Genomic DNA, 20,355 nt, shown 5'->3' with positions numbered 1-20,355 from the left:
CACACTTACATTGTGCACAGCATAATGAAACAGACAGAAGCATGTGCACCCTTGAACGAAACACATCCCCCTAAGGGACATGGATAGGCTTTGTAACGTGAATTCCACTTGCACTGAAAATGATGGAATGTAGTCATTCAATAGAGAAATTCATGCATATTACAGCACTATGGAAAAGGCCTCTTCAACCTGTACATTTTACATTCAAATTACTTATATGTTTTTGTATTGCTTTATTTTGTGAAATATTCTATTTGCAGAACAAATGCTTAGATCATTAAAATAGATGCTCTTTGTGTACCAAGGTAATTAGCTCAAACATGGCACATAACTTTCTCAAATGTATTTCTGTCTGTAAAAGCATGTAAAACAGCAGCCAGGGCCCTATTATTAGGCAACAGTATTTAGATACTGTTTATATCAATTGAACACACATGTGCATAGCACCCCAATGCATTGCTTAATTAAAAAAAAAAAAAATTATTATCTTTTTAATTGCATAGGTTCAGTATTTTTTTTTTTTTTTTTTTTTTTTGAGAAATCACTGGCTTCTAGTTAAGTTCATATTGAAGTGTTCTGTCTTTTCTCACTGCACGAAAAAAAATGAAACGTTTTTCTTTCATTGGCAGGCAGATACCCAGATTGACAAAGAGAGGCAAAATTTCTACGATGCTTCCCTTGAGTATGTCTTCAAAGTTCAAGAAGTTCAAGAAAAGAAGAAGTTTGAGTTTGTTGAACCAGTAAGTGGATTAAAGTAAAGCCACATGTTATTAACAATACAATAAACTGTGGTATCAGCGCCCTTTAGAACAGAACCAGGGCATTACCAGTGAAGAGCATTTGTCAAGACAAGTCACAGCTGGGGTAGCCAGTGCAGCTTGATTATGGGGGATTTTGATGCATACTTTGATCCTGTTTCTTAACAGGCAGCTGGTTCCTTCTAGTATAGTAAATTGTCTAGTTCACTGGTTGAATATCCCAAGATAAAATCACTAGATTCGAATTTTTAAAAAAAAAAAAGCTGTTTAAAATTGTTCTTATCTAAGCCAGCATATAAAGAGTAGGTTGGAAATGCTGAAATGCTGCCAAAGTTTGGCAAAAGTGTTTTGAAACTCAAGCAGCATTTGACAAGGTGGTATGTTGTGATGTTCACACCTGAACTCAATCCACTTCGTCTCCTTGTGATGCTTCTACTAATGCTTGTGAAGCAGTAAAAACAAAAATTACAAATAAAATCCTGGCTCGCCCAAAATAGAATGCTTTTTTTTATAAAAAAAAGCTATTGTTCTCAATCAGCTGCTCTCTAGATCAGGAGTTTTTGAGGGTCATTAACAATGACTTCATAGACGGTGGCCTGACCGAGACCCCACCACTGGCATTAAAGGAATGTCATTTATCATATGGCTTCTCCTTGCCGGAGAGGACAGATTTCAAAATTGTGCCGTCTCCCTTTTGAGGCATAGTATTGTGGCACAGAGCCTCAGTGCTGCATCACTGCAGTTTGCCAGGAGCACAGACAGTGCATTTAGACCCATCTTTATTAGAAATTAGGGTTTTTTGCTAGAAAGAGAGAGGGATATGAAGGCCTAGACAAAAAAAAATATATATATATATATATATATATATATATATATATATATATATATATATATATATATATATATATATATATATATATATGAATTTGTGCTAGACTGTTGTTAGCTTCTTTAATAAACTTTTTTAATAGCCCAATGAAGTCTGCCACAAGTATGTATTGGAAGGGTCCACATAACCCATGTTTAAAAAAAGCTTGATTTGCTTGCAGTGCTGCCTTCACAAGACACCTTATCACAAACTGACCCTGCTGACCTGCAAGCTTTGCATTGCTGAGAACATTGAAAATGTAGGAAGGTGCGATGGGAGACCTTTGACCGGTCTGTTTACATTGGGGCAGTTAGGGCATGCGAAAAGCACAACTTAAGGGAAGACAGGTCAACACTGCTGGAAGACAGGACCGAGAACGGAGGCACGTTTGTATAGTATACCAACAGAACTCCTCAGCAGGCATACGTTTGCATTAATGAGCCTGCTTAAATGTATTGATGCTTTTTAATACAGCTGTTAAAATACAGCTCAACCATAGAGCTGCAGAATGATTATTTCTTTCTTTATTTCTTTTATATTTTGAATAAAACCTTTTTTTATACAACAGTTTTTCACAATGTCAGAGATCACAAGCAGCGTGTGTAGGTTCTACCTCTATTGTTATGTAAATATCTAGCTTGAGCTGGTTTTGCGTTTAAAATCATGGGCCTGAATTCTCATAAACAGTTCTGGTTTTTATTATGATTTGAGGCAGGCACTGTGTGTTCTTTTGGATTGTTCTGCATCCATTTATTTTTCCCAAATGTGGGAATTTTGTTGCCCAGTCAAGACGTCTGAACAAACTGAACATCTTTCAAACGACGGGGATGAAAGTTGAAGTGGAAATTCTACTATTGCCAAAGTTGCTTCTTAAAGCCCAGCATACCTAAAGAAAAGGCAACATTTAATGTACCACACAAAGGCTTTTTAGATTACCTGGGGGAGGGTTATACAGCTCATTACTCAGGACTGGGGTGGATTTTTGTCTTTTGTTTTCATTTAAGTGGTAAAATTCTGCAAGAAAATTAGATTTTTCTTTTTTAATTAAGAGCAATTTGTTTCCCTCTTCAAAGCATTGATTTGGGAAACTACGAGAATAGATGGAGTTCTGACTCGTTGAAAAGCAAAGTGATAGCTAATTATTTTATTATAAATAACCTCTGCAGCAGGAAGCAGCAGCAGAAAATAAAGTCCGGAACAAATTAAAAGTTAGAAATAGTCCCGAGGATTTATGTCTGAGGCTTTTTTTTTTTTTGGAATATCATTTGAATATATGTACTTGAGGCAGGAGTTATGGCAAAACAATCTTTCTAACAATTGATATTACTGTTATTGTCCAGTTAATAATAAAACGTTATAGAGAATACCCAGCTGTACAGTAGGAGAGTAGAGAGCCCTCTCCTGGAGAAAACGTCAAGCTGTCAAAGTTTCTTACTGCTTCATTCAGTGGTTGAATATTTAATTGAAAGAGCTAGAAGCTCATTCCAATTCAAATTTGTAAAATTATACTGTAAACCGTGAAATATCCAGGCCAGTGATTTTTGTGAAAGGCATTTAAACAAGAAAGTCAATTAGACAATATGTTGCGAATTTCTATCAACAGTGCTGTAAATGAACAGAAGTTGTGAGCTGCCAACATGTGAAATGCAGTAGCTATGGAGCACTTAACTACTAATCCTCAGTATGTGGTTATGAGGGATCGTTTGTTCTTCCATTTTATGTTTCAATATGACAGGTTTTCCTGTAATATCTATTTTTTTTTTAATTGCTGAAAAGCTGCATTTGAGAGCTTCACCGCTGCACAAACTTCAAAAAAAAAAAAAAAAACAAAAAAAAAAAAAACCAACAAATATAAACACCTGGAGCACTGGAAGAAGTTTACAGGAAATGTTATGTTCCTGAAGATAGATAAGTGAGATTGAGGCTCAGAAGAAAGTTGAAAGTGGCTCTTGAAAAGGTTGAAGTTTGATTTGTTGGATTCCGCTGGCAGTGAATTAGCAGGGCTGGTGCCAAACTTTTAGTCTGTAAGCATGTTTGAAATCTGAGGGAATGACTAACATGCTTAAGAGTTGAGAACTGCATTTGAAAATACAGCCTGGTCTGTTTGGTGCAGTTTAATAAGCCCCTTATGGTTTAAAACTCAGCACCCTATGGAAAATGTTTGGTAGATCCTGCTGCCCCAACCCCCCAATCTGCATTCTGAACTGTATGGACTTCACAGACTGCATATGTCCAGTGTCAGTTTAAATTTCCTATTCAGTATCCAATTAGATCAGAGCATTTTCTTTTAATATGACATTGCTGGTTAATTTTTGATGCTGTGCAGCACTTCAGCCATTTTATAAACAGTTGTTCAAGGTGACACATGAGATACTGTCTTTTATAAACATTGAAGATCCCACAGTGAAGGAGAGCAGGGGCACTGACCCTTGTAACTTCCTGGACTAAATTCACTCCCTGAAGATTTGTTCTGAAGCTGAACGCTAAGTCTTGCCAGGAGTGGGGAAAACAAGAGAGCACAATTAGAGGGCAACCCTAAGTATTTTCAGTTAAAAGTAAATATTTTATCTTGGTGACCTCTCGTATCAGATTGTTTCTGTGGATGCGTTTGAAGTGACTTGTATTTCTTTAATGCTTTCATCTCTCTTGGTTTTTTGTGCACAGCTCCTGGCGTTCCTCCAAGGCTTGTTCACGTTCTACCACGAGGGCTACGAGCTGGCACAGGAGTTTGAACCATACAAGCAGCAACTGCAGTTCAATTTACAGAATGTGAGTCATTCTCCTGCCCTAGCACTTGCTTTGCACAGCAGTGCCAGGGGAGGGGAAGTGAGATTTAAAGAGAGAAAAAAAGAAAAAAAACTAGAAAACACAGGGTCAGTCTAGGATTCTTCGGGTGTTGTATTAACAGGTTGAGTGACAGTTGATTGCGTGCTTGCCAGTGGCAGTGTACAGCACAGTAATGTATTATGTGCCCTAGGGTTGTAGTTTACTGGTGTAAAGGCTGAAATTACTGGTAAATATACATGGTAGTATGGTAGCATTTCCCAATGCTTTACTACACTTTACTGTCCTGTGCTATGGCACACAGATGTAAATTTGTATAAGACATAATAAAATTTTAAAAATGGGAACATACCAAATTGGTAGGAAACGGTGAGGATCACTTATTTGTTTTCATGGCTGGTTTCAAATACCTAGATAAATCCTGAGCAACCAAAATTTTACCTTAAGTAAACTAAGATTAGTGCTAACCCACCCGAGTGACATGTTCAGCTTTATTAAAGAAAGAGACGAGACTGAGGAACCCCAACAATGGGCTTTGGTTGATATTTCTGTTTTTTTTTTTTTTAAAGACGAGGAATAATTTTGAGAGCACGCGACAGGAGGTGGAAAAGCTGATGCAAAGGATGAAGACTGCAGACCATGACTACAAAGCGCCCGGTCAGTGGACAATGGAGGGATACCTTTATATCCAGGAAAAGCGTAAGTTCACCTGCACTCCTAGAGTCTAGGAGGTGTACCTTCATTGTACTGTGTGCTGACTCTGGTACACCTGTCAGCGTGCTGATTCAGATGCATGACATTGTGGAATCTCTGGGTGTGGTCAGTGTGTTTTAGATCTTCATCTCTTCTCAGGGCCTCTGGGGTTCACATGGATCAGGCACTACTGCACATATGAAAAAGGAAGCAAAACCTTTACAATGAGCGCCTCCGAAACAAAATCTGGTGGGAAAATGGTATGTGTGTGTGTGTGTGTGAGTGCGTGCGTGTGTGTGTGCGTGTGTGCGTGCGTGTGTGTGTGTGTGTGTGTGTGTGTGTGTGTGTGTGTGTGTGTGCGTGCGTGCGTGCATGTGTGTGCGTGCGTGCGTGCATGCGTGTGAGCATAACTGTTCAGGCTTTCATTTCTTGTTCAGGTATTAAAAATTTCCCATAGCAAAGTGTAATAAAGCACAGTGAAAGCATGGCAAAGCATAGGTAAGCATTGTAAAGAAGAGCGAGGTATAGTGAAGCATATTAACAAACCTGGCAAACCAGGGTAAACTATGGTAAATGCATAGTATAACTATGGGAAAAGCATGAGAAAACTGCAAAAACACAGGTAAACTTTTATAAGGGACCTTGCTAGCTGTGCAGAGATGTAGGATAGGTAGTTTATCCAGTGCTTAAAACACTCAGTCATATAGAAATACTAAAAGTAATATCTTTTAAATAAACAGCAAAGACTTTAACAAAGTTTGTCTGGTATTAAATACTATTTTCTCCAGCCAAATATTATAATGATTCAGGCCCATCATGTGCATTATTATGGAACAATGATTCTGATGAGATTAAAGTTTAATGTAAAATATACTGTGTTTGTAAGTCTATTATTGTGTGTTTCACACAAATCAACTCACCTCACACATTCAAATTCCAGAGCCCACATTTAACACCACTGAAAAGGCATCCTCAGTCTCACTGAGACTATATCAAATTGATCTTGAAGGAAATGCATGCGGTCCTTAATTCAATGAAATGACTGTCCCAAAGATTACAATGTCATTGTATTTGTTTTACTAGAATGGCCTCATCATGAGTCCTCCAGAAATGTTCAAACTCAAATCCTGCATCAGAAGGAAGACAGACTCCATCGACAAGCGCTTCTGCTTCGATATCGAAGTGGTTGAAAGGTGTGTAACATTTCTTTTTTTATTTATTGTTTTCCTAAAAACTTTGACAAGGAAGCTTTTCATGACTAAAAACTTTCACCGCCTTAAAATACCTTTTTTAGAATGAAAAATCAGACTCATTCGCAAAGCTTTAATTCTAAGTTATTTAAAGTTTATTTATTTTTTATTGGTTTTAATATTTATGTAGGTGTTCTGGATTGTTGTTAAAGAAGACACAGTCCAGCCAGCCAGAGGTTCAACATAAATAAAATATTATATGTTAAACTTTAATATTATACATTAAACTTATCAGCTCCATATACAGCAGCTGCCACCTACTGCAAAGTTGTAAGTGACAATTCATTGGTACTTTTAATAGAACTCTCGCCACCTACTGGACACTTTTAGTTCTGGTTTATTTTTCCTAAAAGTGTAATGGTTGATCAACCCCATCCACCCACCTTATCTTTTAATGTGCTACCTGAGTAACAGAAAGAGACTAACTTAACACCTAGGATTCTGTCCTCTCTGGCCCACCGATGTGTTCTTCCTCAGAGCTACAGAAGCTGTGCCAGTGCTGCATTCTGTAATGACCCTCCTCTGTGAAGGAAAGGTTTTTTCTTCCTCTGCATGTGTTTGTTGTCGGCTACATGTGAATAACAGTGACTGGCAGCTATACTGGAGCTGTCTTCATCTAGTTATACCCATTCCCCCTCTCTCTGTTTTCCTGTTGATGTAGAAATACCCCCTATCATGGAAATCTTTTCAGACCTCTTCACATTTTCTGTAAAGTCCGGTACGTGTTTGTTATCTGCTGTGAATGCTGTTTGTAGTGCAGTTGCATGTGTTTGCATGTATGCTTTTTGTGAGCGTGTTGGATGATGCTGGAGTTTTTAGATGTGCATGCATTAAAACCTCACCAAAAACCTGTGCCAGCTCATATACTTGAGCCTTAAGGTGACTTAAATTTGTGTTTCACATTGCTGGACACCAACAGATTATATAATGCATATTAACAGCATAATATACTTGCAGACATACACATTTTAACAGTTATTCCAAAAAACAACCACCCAGTTACCACTGGCACCTGCGTAGGCATGTCTCAAAAGAGAAACCATGGATGCTGTAGATGTAACTTCCCCCTCACCACCAAAGAAGTGAACAGATTAAAGGTTGGTTCATACTTCAGACCCCGACATCATTTCTGGTCGGAGTCGAGAGTCTCCGACTGTGTGTGACAGGTCGGAATTACGTCATCCAGACTCTTGCAACATGTGTCTTTCTTGGAAAGTCATACAGCCTTTTCTCTTGCGTTTGCTACCTGAACCAGTGATAATGCGTATGAGCTTAAGGTGATGCTTGAGTTGAAATCATTGGTTAAGGCATGTCTCAGCCATATCCCAGCTTGGTGGATAAACAGTAGAACAGCTTTGTTATGCGCAAACAAAAAACTCAATTACTCAGTTACCTTGGAATGTCATTTGTGTGCAGCCATCATTAAGCCTTTTATTTTAAGACAGATTGGATCAGATCTAAAGGTAGTGTTACTAACAGAAAAAAGTAATGTGTTGTGCTTTGATCTATATTAATGCATTCCAGTTACTATTATCAAGTGTTTTGAACTCTGTGTGTGTGTGTTTTTTCTTAAGGCACTCTGGTATAACTGAACAAGTAGCCTTGCTTCACTAAGTTTGCTTTAAGAGGCAAGTCCGAATAAATATACTTTTCTTTAAATGAATTTGAGGCTGATGTACAATGCAATCACAGGAGGAAGTTCAAAACAAAACCCTCATTGTGGAAGCTTCTGTCAAAAGAGATTGACTGTGGTCTAACAGTGGGTTTTTTCACCTTAAGCTCCAATATTGTTTGATTAATCAAAGTGTTTACTTCTGTCTACTTCAGAAGGATGTGTATGTCTGAATGGCTCTGTCTGTAGACCTCCAAAATTAGACTGAATGAAGCTTATACTAATTACTGTATTTTTGGGAGCCTGGTGTTTGCAGGGCGGCCCTGAGATACAGAACTGGGTACAGGGCCAGAAGGAGTTGCTAACCCCGCTGCAGTAATTTTGTTCCCATTTGGAAGTATTAAAAGTTCAAGACAAAGTGTTGTGGAAGGGTTACATTGGTTTGAGCAGGACAGTGGGACTGTAGTGTTGAGTAGCCAACTTCATCCTATGCCCTGGCTTTACTGATGCTGCCTGGCTGCTCCCCCCCCACCCCTCCCCCCTCAAAACACTGACCAGCAACAAAGACCAGGGAAACAATACAAGAGAGCCATTCTTACTTGTATAGGGAAACAATACAGGAGAGTCATTCTTATTTTCATTTCTGCATTTCAGGCATGGCATCATTACCCTGCAGGCATTGTCAGAATCGAACAGAAAGCTGTGGCTGGAGGCAATGGATGGGAAGGAACCGGTAAGAAGACATAAAGGGATTGGGGAAGTATTGTACTGAGCAATGCACGTTTTAGTACACACAGGGGAACTGGCTGAGTGTAAAGTGGACTATACAGGTCTAACTGCACTGCCAGCCCTATCGCCTGATCTCAGGCAATTCTACATCTCAGTCTAGTGTAACCTGACTGACAGCTCAGGGTTGGGCAACCATGTGTTAAGAGATTATTGGATAATATCATATATTCTGTAATGAATGCATTATAAACAATTTAAAGCAAACAGCCTTGAATTCTACTTACATGTCATTCTGTCGTGTATTGTACTGTGAAGACTTTGATTTGAGATTTTTGAATAAATATGCTGTCTTTTTTGTTTGGTTTTAGATATACACCCTTCCAGCGATACTTAGCAAGAAGGAAGAAAGTACGTTATTCTTTTGAACAATACAATGGGATGTCTTTTTTATTATAAGGCATTTGTTTGCTAATGGATAGTTAATAAGCGTCTTATGGTTTTTGTTCCGTATTTAATGAATGAAGAATATTGTTGAGTCTTTTTAATCAAGGACAGTGAATCCTGAATACTGTGCAAAATAGATTTACATACATTTCAACAAATCATTAAACTCATTTTTAAGAGAAAGCTCATGAAATGCATAATGTTCTTCTCATCTGCAGGAAGCATACCACTAATACATTAATCCAATTTTGTATTTGCAGTGTTCCTCAATGAAGCAGGTTTTAATTTTGTGAAAAAATGCATTCATTTGGTAGAGGTACGAGGTGAGTAATTTACAATTATTGTTTTTTTTGTTGTTGTTTAGTTTAGTTTTGTTTATTTAGTATTAAATTGTCTGGCTATTTAAAAATGTCATTACTTTTGGTAAAAAGATTACCATTATGGAGTACTAAGCTTTTATTGCAGTATAAAGTGTGACAATTTGTTTTAGTAAATGTAATAAATCTGAGCCATTGCCTATTAGGGGCATTGTGTTTTTGCATCACCATTATCCACTGTTCACTTTATGCATCCCCTATGGAGCTTCACAATGAGTGGGTTAAGAAGGTTCCCATGCTGTATAGAACTCTGTTTCTCTTCTTCTCTGTCTATATAGGAATCAACACCCTGGGTCTATACAGAATAGGAGGTGTCAACTCGAAAGTACAGAAGCTGATGAATGCAGTGTTTGGTAAGACAGCAGTTACCGATTTAATCCAGCTTTTACAACTGATGCATTCTCTTAGTTTTATCAAACTGAAACAATACAAATTAAAGGCCAGTTAAGGCCATGTTGTTTACAGTCCTAATTACTTTAATTTCAATGTTACCAGACAATACAAGGTCAATACAATTCAATGTAAGCCCTCTCCCTCCACTATTAGGACCACATTTTGGTCTTAATAGAGCATTTTCACTGTAATGTCAATATAAACAAAGGACTAAATGCTTCCAAAAACTGTAACAAGTAACTGGTTAAAAACTAGTGATAGAAAAAAAATACAGTAAAAAATATTATATTTTGAAAACATTATTCGATAACCTTTTACAGCACAGTACGTTTTAATAAAAAAGAATTCTGTTTCAGCAACCAGAGCCCCACCCGACATGGACATTGATGCTGACATGTGGGACAATAAGACAGTCACCAGTGGGCTGAAAAACTACCTCAGGTATGCCCATTACACTCAGCTGCTGTACAGCACTAGGCATCGGTCAATGTTCCATACAATACCCCTTACAACAAACATAGGCCACCCTGTCTTTGTGGCCTCATAGACCCTTTACAATACACCAGTGAATCCCCGTTTCGTAAGCAGTCATTTTTTTTTTTTTTTTTTTTTGACACACGCTGATGATTTTCTACAACTTTCACAACTTCTGCTGTGGCCCAATGTGGAGAACATTATGGGGCTACTTTACCTTTCAAACCGTCAGAGCTCTGAGGCTGATACCTTGAGATTCCATCATTGCTGTTTGATTTTAATAGTATTATAATGAATGAGATTTAAAAACACTGGCCTCTTCTGTTGAATCGCTCAAGCGGTTGGCTGACATCTCTCAGCCAGCACTGAGGGAGGCAGTTCAACTGCCAAAATCACTGACGAGGCCAGGAATGAGGTGGTGGTTGGATGGGAGGTAAACGCAAAGCCCTGCAGTGCCTGTAAAGGAAGACGGGTTTGTATTTACCTAGTTGGAATGTTATTGGCTGCTGGCCGTGATTGAAGGTTGACCAAGGTCTGCTTGACATTAGTCCAATGACTTTTTCCTGCCAATCAGATGATTATATTCACAGATGTTTTTAGAGTTTACATTCTTCTACTCGCTTTGTAACCACCCTGTATATTAAAATCTTTTTTTTTTTTTTTTTTTTTTTTTTTTTTTTTTCAGATGCCTGTCAGAACCACTGATGACTTTCAAGTTTCACAAAGAATTCATCCTTGCTGTCAGTAAGTGTGGCCTCGTGAAATTGCATCGAGTCAGATTTATATTTTGGGAATTTTTAACTGAATTAACTATTTTTTAAAAGTTGTAAAACATCTTGTTAATTAGCCAAAACTAGAACAGAACAACTATGTGACAAAATCCAGGTTCTCTCTGGCACTATCTCAAGTAACATTTACATTAAGTAACATTTACATTATCTCCTTTAAAAATATTGTGAGTTAATTAAGGACTGGAGGTAACGCTTTGAAAATATGACCCAGAGTATTTGAGAAATATTGAAGTCTTATCCCTTATACAGCATGTTGTTTTGTTTAACTGACTGAATGTGTTTGTTTTATAGAGTCAGATGACCAGAACTACAGGGTTCGTGCAGTCCATGCCTTGCTACACAAACTGCCAGAGAAAAACCGAGAGATGCTGGATATCCTGATAAAACACCTGGTCACGTAAGATCTTTTCAATCTACTGTGAGCTTTTTATTCTGTTGGGACGCTTACAGGGATACTTGTAGGATGCCGCCAGTTGTTGACCTATTCGTGCCTCTGTCACTGTCACTACAGGGTCTCCGCTCACAGCCAGCAGAACCTGATGACAATCTCTAACCTGGGCGTGATCTTTGGACCGACCCTGATGAGATCTCAGGAGGAGACTGTGGCAGCCATGATGAACATTAAGTTCCAGAATATTGTTGTGGAAATCCTGATCGAGAATTATGAAAAGGTGAACACGGTTAAAAGAGATTCTCAATAACGTTTAATAATTCGAAAGTGGAGAACTGGACTAGATTATTTGTATCTAGTCTCAGTTGTCATTGTCATCTGTTTCTCTATGTTAAAGATGCAAGCCATTGTGTACCGTTGATTTTAATCATATAAAAACAAGCAAAGTACACTTTCCCATCCTTCCAGCCATTAAATGTTACTGAGTCCTGACTTATTCTAGAGGACTCCTATCAGGTTAATCATGTTGCTTTCTGAAAATGCCCATTGTTAGATCCGCCGTTTTAAATAGAACTGGTGTTGTTTCTATTTATTAGGCAGTAGGTGGTGCTACAGACCAAGAAAACGTTTTTTAAACTTGTTTTTAATGCAAGTGTTCTCTTCTCCTTCAGCTGCCAATGCATTACCTCTTCCTGTGTTTCTTTTTGGTCTTCCAGATATTTCACCACACCCCAGACCCCAATGTCCCCCTTCCACAGCCACAGTCCAGGTCCAGCTCCAGGAAAAGCAGAGCCATATGTCTGGCCACGGGCTCCAGGAAACCCAAAGGTCACTACACTCCAAAGCTGTGTCTGGCTGATGCAGACAGTAGGTTACTTATTTTACTTATTTGTATGATGGTTCCTATTGCAAGTACTCAAATACCACTTTTAGTTTATGTCCTTTCATCTGAGAGCAGGAGCAGCTCTGCAGTCATGCTCCCAAAGGGTCTTTTTTTCTGTTTGTTTGTTTTGCTGGCAATACGCATGTGCTCTCCACAAGAGGGTGCTGGTGCTTACTGTTAAAATCATAAAGGGTATGGATGAAGTTAACCCAAGACACTACTTCAAATGTATGGTAGAGACTAGAACGACAGAAGGGAGGAAGTGTGTTTATACACGGAGACTTATAAATGCATGGAATAGCCTACCAGGTGACGCTAACACTGGGAATGTTTAAAAAAAGACTAGATTCTGTGCTTTTAAATTCAACCCCCGGCCCCCACCTCCACAGAAGGGGAGAATGAGGTGCTAACAAAGGGCAAGTCTTGATGGGATGAATGGCCTTTTTCTCGCTCTCAAACCTTTCTTATGTTCGTATTCTTATTAAAATCTTACGTTTTCTATGGTAGGCAGCTAGGACAGAAGAACAGCTTCTGTTTAATGTTATTAAACTTTAAAAAAAAGATTGTCGTTTGAACCACCCACAGTGATTGCAAAGGCAACAGCAAAACAAAAATAGAAATACTTTTATTATGAAACAGTATAGTTCCGTTTCATCTGAGCAGTTTATCTGGGAATCACCAGCATAGAGATAAGCCTAGTCATGATACTTTCTTGACATTTAAGCAGCTAATAGTTTTTTCTTTTGTTTGTTTGTTTTAAACATTTCATGTTCACTTATAATATTGAACAAAATTAGATACTCTGTAATACATAATAGAAAATTGCTGAGGTTCAGCCCTCTAAACAGTGCCACTGATCTGTGATTTATCCAAGACTGTGACCAATCCAAGACTATAACCTCATTCTTACTGAAAATTTTCAGAACATTTTTAATTTTTCATCCCATTGAATGAATCCTTGTTACATGCATACATGCATAAATACATACATAAAATAACAAATTGTTGCCCATCAGGTTGCACTTAAATGGAATTAGAAATCAAACAAAAGCTCAAAAAAGCAATCCAACAATATAAAAGGGTGGCTGTTATTTATCATACAGCCCACAAAACCATACAAAGTGTTTAGCTGAAAACACCTCACTAGTTTTTCCCTCCTTTTTCTCAGGTGACACCTTCAGTAGCAGCCCCAGCAGCACCCCAATGGGAAGCATTGAGTCTCTCTCCTCGCACTCCTCTGAACAAAACAGCTCGTCCAAGACGAGCTCTTCCCAGCAGAAAGACAAGTCTGCGAGCAGCATTCCCTGGATCGCCTCACCCGTTTCATCCAATGGGCAGAAGAGCTCGGCTGACACCACCAGTCCGGATTCCAGCTCCAAGGAGGACGCAGCAAAAACAGACGGGGAGTCTGACACACAGAGCCTCTGCTCCGTCACACAGAGCCTGTCCTCCATCACACAGAGCCTGTCCTCCATCACCACTGCTGGAAACACGTCACCCCCGCTGAATGTGCCTGAAAAACCACCATATGGGCTAACAGGGCTGAAACGGTCTGCTGCCCCTTCGCTACAATCTCTCCAGCTGACAGGCGGTGGGTTCAATATGGTATTTCAATCGAAAGTATAGTACTTCAATCAAAACTTCTGAAAGTTGAATGTTCTATCTTTTTGTCACACCTGGATACCAACGCAGTCATAGCTGGGTATGTCTGAGATACAACTGCATTCCTCTTTGGTAGAACCATTAAAATGTGACGTTGGTGTTATTAAGACTTTAGCTGTGGGGTTATACAGCTTAGTTGTTTTAAAGAAATGCATAATGGAGCATACAGAGATGATTCATTATTTTAAAGTGTTATGCTCTTCCAGGTACCAGAAGTTGTAGTGGTTCAGTCCAGAGCCTCGCCTCACTGGACCTAAAGGATACCCCGAAACTGCCAGTACACCCAGAATTGCCACCAAAGCTGACAGCCAGACGCAGGCTGGATACATCTGCAAGCAATGGCTATCAGAGACCCGGATCTGTGTAAGAGAACTCTTCTTACTGATGAAGTAACAACAGGTTTATTCAGGCACTATTAGATCCACCCTGTGAACGACAACCCCTAGTAAATATTGTACGAGAGGCATGATGGGTCTTTTGCTCTTGTCTTCCTATTCCACTAAGAGAATTGCGTTCATTGCAAATAGTACCGGTTGTTGCATTGGAGCATAAGAACATAAGACCCTTTTTAACAATTGTAAGTTCCTACAATTGTGAGCTGCTATTTTTCAAACTCTTTCCATGCGCCTACTAGAAGAACAAAGACAGGGCTCCGAATGGCAATGATTACATAATACATAGCAAAGAATAGATCGTTTTAATATCAGTTTCTATTTGATTGTAATGTAGGAGTCAGGAAGCCTTCACAGCAGTAAAGCCTGTTCAAGTGATGATACCCACTGGCTCTGAGCTAGCCTTGATGTATTCCATTTCCTATACGCTGTTAACCTGCAATAAGTTGCTGACTCAATGCACACGGTTGATTTGACCTAACTAAGGTTTTGCTGGCACAGAGTGTGCCCTTGAGGGGTTCATTTAACTTGTGAATAAAAATCCAGTCCTCCTGTATTGAAAGAAGTGTGCCAAGCAATCTTGAAACATTCTTTTCTTTTAATTACAAAACTGTGTTGGCGAAAGTAAACCATTGCTGCCCATTTAAACAAATGTAATTGAATATCTCTCTATATCTAGATGAATGTGTTTTTTTTCAGGATTGCAGCAAAAGCCATGATATTTGAAAACCTGAATACCAAGACAACCCCTATTGGACGGTAGGGTATCCAGCTCTCCTCTCCAGTGCTGTTCCTTCTTTGTTGGACAACTCAGCCTTTGCATCTTTAAATCTGTCAATAAATAATGTTACTGGTAATGTAAATTGGTCTGAATCTGCGGACAGATCAAACATACAGCTGTTGCCAAAAGTTTTGCATCACCTATAATTCTAGGATTGAGACTTAATAAAACTAAAATATATGAACATAATTTAGATATTTTATTTGATCAAGGAAACTACAAAATGTTATTGCAAACATCTACCAGAAGCCATAATAGTAGTACAGTATTTCATGTTAGATTTTTTTAACAACATGTTATGTTTTTTGTTAAGTATATGGAAAACTACAAAGCGGTATGCAGTTCAATATGTTAACATCACATTATTCAGCAAGTTTCATTCGACTTTATGAAGCAAAATTAGTTAATTCTATAGAGTGATGCAAAACTCTAGGCCCTAGTTGTACATATGAAGAAATAAAGATGTGGGTGACTCATATCGGTTAATACAATTTTGAGACTGTGAATCTGTCAAAATGGACCAAAAATGACATGGATATTTTATACAGTGGGTATGAATATGAAATTCTGCAAACAGATCAAACACTTGTCTCTGTTAATATGTTACAAAAAGAGATTTGTACAAGAAATGAAGTGGTCTATTTAGTGTATTTAGTTTATATAAAAAAAGATATAAAGATTGGTATCTTGTTGTTTTGTTGTTGACTGGATGTTTGTTAATGAAAAGCTTCCTGAGAATAATCTCTTTGTTTTTGTTTTTTAGCCGAGCAACAGCAATGTATTCCTGTAAGGCAGAACACAGCCATGAGCTCAGCTTCCCCCAGGGGGCAGTCTTTTCCAATGGTAAGAGGAAACAGTTATCAGCAAAGACAATGTAAATCACTAACATGACCTTACACCTAAAACAAAATGAAGCTAGAATGCCAGTGTAGCTGCTCTTTATGAACTCAGAACCCATTGTGTTAGCGGATGATGCCAAAAGTGACGGACGTGAACCTGGGACCTCCCGCTCTGAAGCATAGTGCCGATACCGCTGTACAAAAGATTTGGGCTCCCTTGCATATCATACTGCGTTCCACTAATAGATGTTAATGCATTGAAATGGGTTTCGTACATAAAGGTTGTAACTATAGTCTACTTAGGTCTCCCTTTACATTAGTGCTTGCACTATTGAGATAAAGTGAATAAACAAAACAAAATATTTGTTAGTCTTCTCATAAAGATTCTTTTCTTTTCTTTTCTTTTCACAACAGTGTACCCTTCTGTGGAACCTGGCTGGCTCCAAGCAACTTACGAAGGAAGGACTGGTCTAATTCCTGAAAATTACGTGGACTTCCTCTGATGAATTTTGAACAGGGCCAGAGTAGCTTCATGGTATCCATGGTAACAGAAATATAATGTGCAGTGATTTGTTGTGCTTTCCATTTTAAGTGCCTGCACCTGCGGACATGGAAAAGTAAAGAGAACCTCAAGAAGAAGATGTCATTCGGTAATATAGGAGGGCTTCAGCATGTTCCCGATAGAAAGCCACAGTCACAGATCTGGTTAATGAACTGTTCAATAAATAACAGCATACTGTACATACTACTGCTTAGCTTTTACTGTCTACAAATAGTAAACCCATGGGTTATATGTTTCGGTGCAACGTAATCAGTATTAACAAAAGACACCATTGTTTTAGTTAATTTGCAGATACTGTAAATCTGTCAAAAATGGACCGCAAATTCTCTAGATATTTTGTAAAGATGGTCTTGTATTTCTGAAATGAAAACCAGCAAAACAGGTTCAAGGATCCCTGAAGTCTTGAGTGTCTTGTGACGCTTGTGAATATTACATATCTACTCACTGTGGCTGTGAGTACACTTACTCTAGTGGTACATAGATGTGTTTATAGTTGCCCGTCTAATACTTTTCTAGACGTGCATAAGTGCCTTACAAAAACAATTTCAAATGAAAAAGATTCAAGATGATACAAAGTAGCATTTCATTGCTTTGCTTTATAGTAACGTTTCTAAATACTGGTATGCTGCTTTAAATTGTATTTGCTTTTCTTTGGCACACCCAGCTGTTTTTATTCTAGTTTTATTATTATGCAGTACTTAAAGATAAATTAACAAAAAGTGGTCCCATTATGTTAAAAAAAAAAAACATATATACATGTTTTACTTGTCATGCTTTCTGATGATGTACTACAGTTCTAAAAAATAATTGTGGGGTTCCAATATGTATTAGCCAGTGCCTTAAAGAAGAATGCTTTAAAATATTAGCAACATCCCTATGATATTAAATGGGTATGTTTACAATGACTTTTAGAACCCAAAGCGTAACATTCTTTTTCTAGAATTCATAACCAAATGGAATCAGTAGAGCTTTATTAGCTGTTGTGCTGTGGGAGATCATAAAACCATTGAACAAATAATTACATTTTCCTAAAAACTAAGAGGACAGCGAGAAATGGTCAAATATCTATCTTAGTGGTGGCGGCCATGGGGTAGATACATTTTGGATCGTTCTAAAAGCTTACAAAATGATTGTAAATTATTTTAACAGTGCTGTTGCGTTCATTAGTACATTTCCTATGATTCGTGACATTCAAAACATTAGCATACCTCTGTGACACAGACACAGATAACTAGCATATATCCATTTCGGAGCTCTGTCGTTCCTCCCTCAAAGTGGTTGAAAAACATTGCCTGGTCAACTGGCTTTAAAACCTAACCCATACATTTCACTAGAAAACCAGTACTCCCAGCACGGAACTAACTTCATAAACCAAAGCTCCTCCTTATATCCTGTGGCCTGAGCTCCCAGCATTCCTTGGTTCGTTCCGCTCCTTCCCATATAGTACATTATGACACCCACAGGTGTAGGCACCTATTCAAATACTTTGCTTTAATAAACCTATGTATTTTGGGTGCAGATAAGCACCCTGTCTCAAGCTCCACAAACTGCAATGGCTCTATGTGGTACAAAATAATAGGGTCGAGTGAAATTGTATTACTATCATAGCGTTCTACCTCTTTTTTAATAAATCTACTCTTGTGGTATATTGGTTTTTCCAATGCAATTCATTATTGCTTTTCTCAAGCAATGTAGAATAAATATGAACAATTCCTATGAGAAAACCTCCTTGGATATTAAATGAGATGCGATATAAACTAGAGCCTTCTTGAGACAAAAACTGCAGCCTTTGCCATTTATATAAGTGTTTGTATAATGAAAATCGGCACTTTCTTATTTATCTATTCCCTCATAAATGTACTTTTACTGGTACACTGGTGTACTGGGGTTATTAAATGGTATTATATTTGTCTGTTAGGTTTATATATGTCAAAGGTAAAAAAGAGTTTAGTATTTAACAACTTTATTGTATAACAAATGTATTGTTAAGCACTTGCTGTATTATATTTTGAAGTACAAATTTGAAATATGTCAATTTGTAAAAGCCATGTGCTTTTTTGTTTCATTTTATTAATATTAAAGAAAAAACATAATTTGTTGTTGATGTTCAGACATAAGGTTTTTTTTTTTTTTGTTCACATTGATGCCTTTATAACCTGGGCTAGCTGTCTACAAGTCAAGCATCTACAAATGCTCCACCTTGACTGTGCATAGGGGGCAGTGGAACTAGAATATAAAGCACACAGTCACACGTCCTTGCTGTTTAAACCATTACACAGCTCAGTTTAAACAGCGCTACAGACTTAACTGTCGACATGGTATATCATCAAGTGGTATTGCCATTGGATTTGAATAGTTTGCCTGGAGCTGACATGTCTCCTGTGTCAGTTTCACACTCATGGAGCAGCGTTTAAGAAGCTATTAACACAGATTACGATCACAGCAGTTCACTTGGTTTCAAAAAGTATCTAAACAAAAAAGCGTTGCAAGAATTGCTTGCAGAAGTTGTTAGAAACATCCCTAAAAGATTTATTTCAGGGGCTCTGAAGTCCACCATAGTTCATTACTGTTTTCTAAAGTCAGATTTTATCATTAATACAAACTCTGTAAAAAAAAATGTCAAAACAAAGCTGATACATCATTCAACAATCAATTAAGGATATGGCTTTAAAAACATCAGTTCTTGATGATCCTAGGAGCCTGATTTCCCACTGTGGGCAAATTGCTGCTCACGTCCTCAGAATTTACACACAGTGGCTAGTTGTCAGTTTTCTATAGAAAAAGAAAACTTAACATGTGTTTGTTAATAATAAATTGTTCCTTTTGTACAATAATATATATTGATAGCTTGTAAAATGCGTGGTACATATTTCTAATCCTACAGATCTATTTATGATGTAAACAGTGATGGATAATAATATTTAAAAAAAAACATATTTCCCTTAAGATATTTAAGCACAGTTGCTATATTAACTTATAAAGGGGTTCAATAAAGTAGACCCCCGATGTGTGACTAGAGAAACAGATATAAGACAGAAGTAACCATACAAAGAAAGGTTTTATGTGGAATGCACATGTTGAATTTGTCAGAAGTGTCTATTTATAAATGGATCAGCATGTGTAAATGCAAAGCTTAAAAAAAAAGCAAGTGAAAGTGTTTACTTACATGCCTGTCGACAAAATGTGCTGTGGGTATTGAGATTTCCATTTGCATCTGCACATGCAGTCATGTAGGTGTGGAAGTGCTGTAACTAAACTGCATGTATGGCAAGAAATATTCATTGTCACTTAAATTTTTGCTTAACTTTGTATGTTTTGTGGATTGTTGGACGTTTTTTAGATGATCAGATACCGTATATCTGGAAAAATGCTGTAAATGTAGCAACTGTCAATCCTTTCCTCTGTAAACAATTTACAGGCCTAGTTGTGATAACACAACATTTAAATTAGACTGGCAAAGAATTCGCTTCTCAGATTTGTATATTTTGATGAAGAAACATGTTGTTTTTTTTTGTTTTTTTTTTACTGAGTAGGATACATTTTATTATACAATAAAGGCACCTGTTTGTAACCCAAGGCACAATTTTTATTCACTGTTATTATATAATTTATGTGTTAATCCTGAACGATAATGTTTATGCTTGGAAATTTTAATAAAATAATGTGTTTGTA

At 37.7% G+C, this 20,355-nt stretch overlaps 1 protein-coding gene across 2 annotated transcripts in view; it reads left to right on the top strand.

Moving 5' to 3' along the window:
* Positions 1-20,355, top strand: part of LOC121320373 (rho GTPase-activating protein 42-like) — a 77,746-nt gene extending 57,391 nt beyond the window's left edge. The window contains exons 6-25 of one of the 2 annotated variants that reach the window (XM_041258632.1): positions 630-740; positions 4,291-4,395; positions 4,980-5,109; positions 5,263-5,363; positions 6,187-6,296; positions 7,015-7,071; positions 8,620-8,698; positions 9,063-9,102; positions 9,399-9,461; positions 9,794-9,868; positions 10,265-10,349; positions 11,068-11,126; positions 11,465-11,570; positions 11,685-11,844; positions 12,281-12,431; positions 13,616-14,038; positions 14,316-14,472; positions 15,201-15,260; positions 16,046-16,125; positions 16,536-20,355. In XM_041258632.1, coding sequence (XP_041114566.1) covers positions 630-740; positions 4,291-4,395; positions 4,980-5,109; positions 5,263-5,363; positions 6,187-6,296; positions 7,015-7,071; positions 8,620-8,698; positions 9,063-9,102; positions 9,399-9,461; positions 9,794-9,868; positions 10,265-10,349; positions 11,068-11,126; positions 11,465-11,570; positions 11,685-11,844; positions 12,281-12,431; positions 13,616-14,038; positions 14,316-14,472; positions 15,201-15,260; positions 16,046-16,125; positions 16,536-16,624 — 2,241 coding nt within the window. In that variant the 3' untranslated portion in view covers positions 16,625-20,355. The remainder of the gene's footprint in view (positions 1-629; positions 741-4,290; positions 4,396-4,979; positions 5,110-5,262; positions 5,364-6,186; positions 6,297-7,014; positions 7,072-8,619; positions 8,699-9,062; positions 9,103-9,398; positions 9,462-9,793; positions 9,869-10,264; positions 10,350-11,067; positions 11,127-11,464; positions 11,571-11,684; positions 11,845-12,280; positions 12,432-13,615; positions 14,039-14,315; positions 14,473-15,200; positions 15,261-16,045; positions 16,126-16,535) is intronic. The other variant, XM_041258634.1, reaches the window with a different exon arrangement.

Source organism: Polyodon spathula, chromosome 9 (assembly GCF_017654505.1).
Source record: "Polyodon spathula isolate WHYD16114869_AA chromosome 9, ASM1765450v1, whole genome shotgun sequence".
NCBI classification, from domain to species: domain Eukaryota; kingdom Metazoa; phylum Chordata; class Actinopteri; order Acipenseriformes; family Polyodontidae; genus Polyodon; species Polyodon spathula.
The sequence above is the reverse complement of the archived record's forward strand: the minus strand, read 5'-3'. Positions and strand labels throughout refer to the sequence as shown.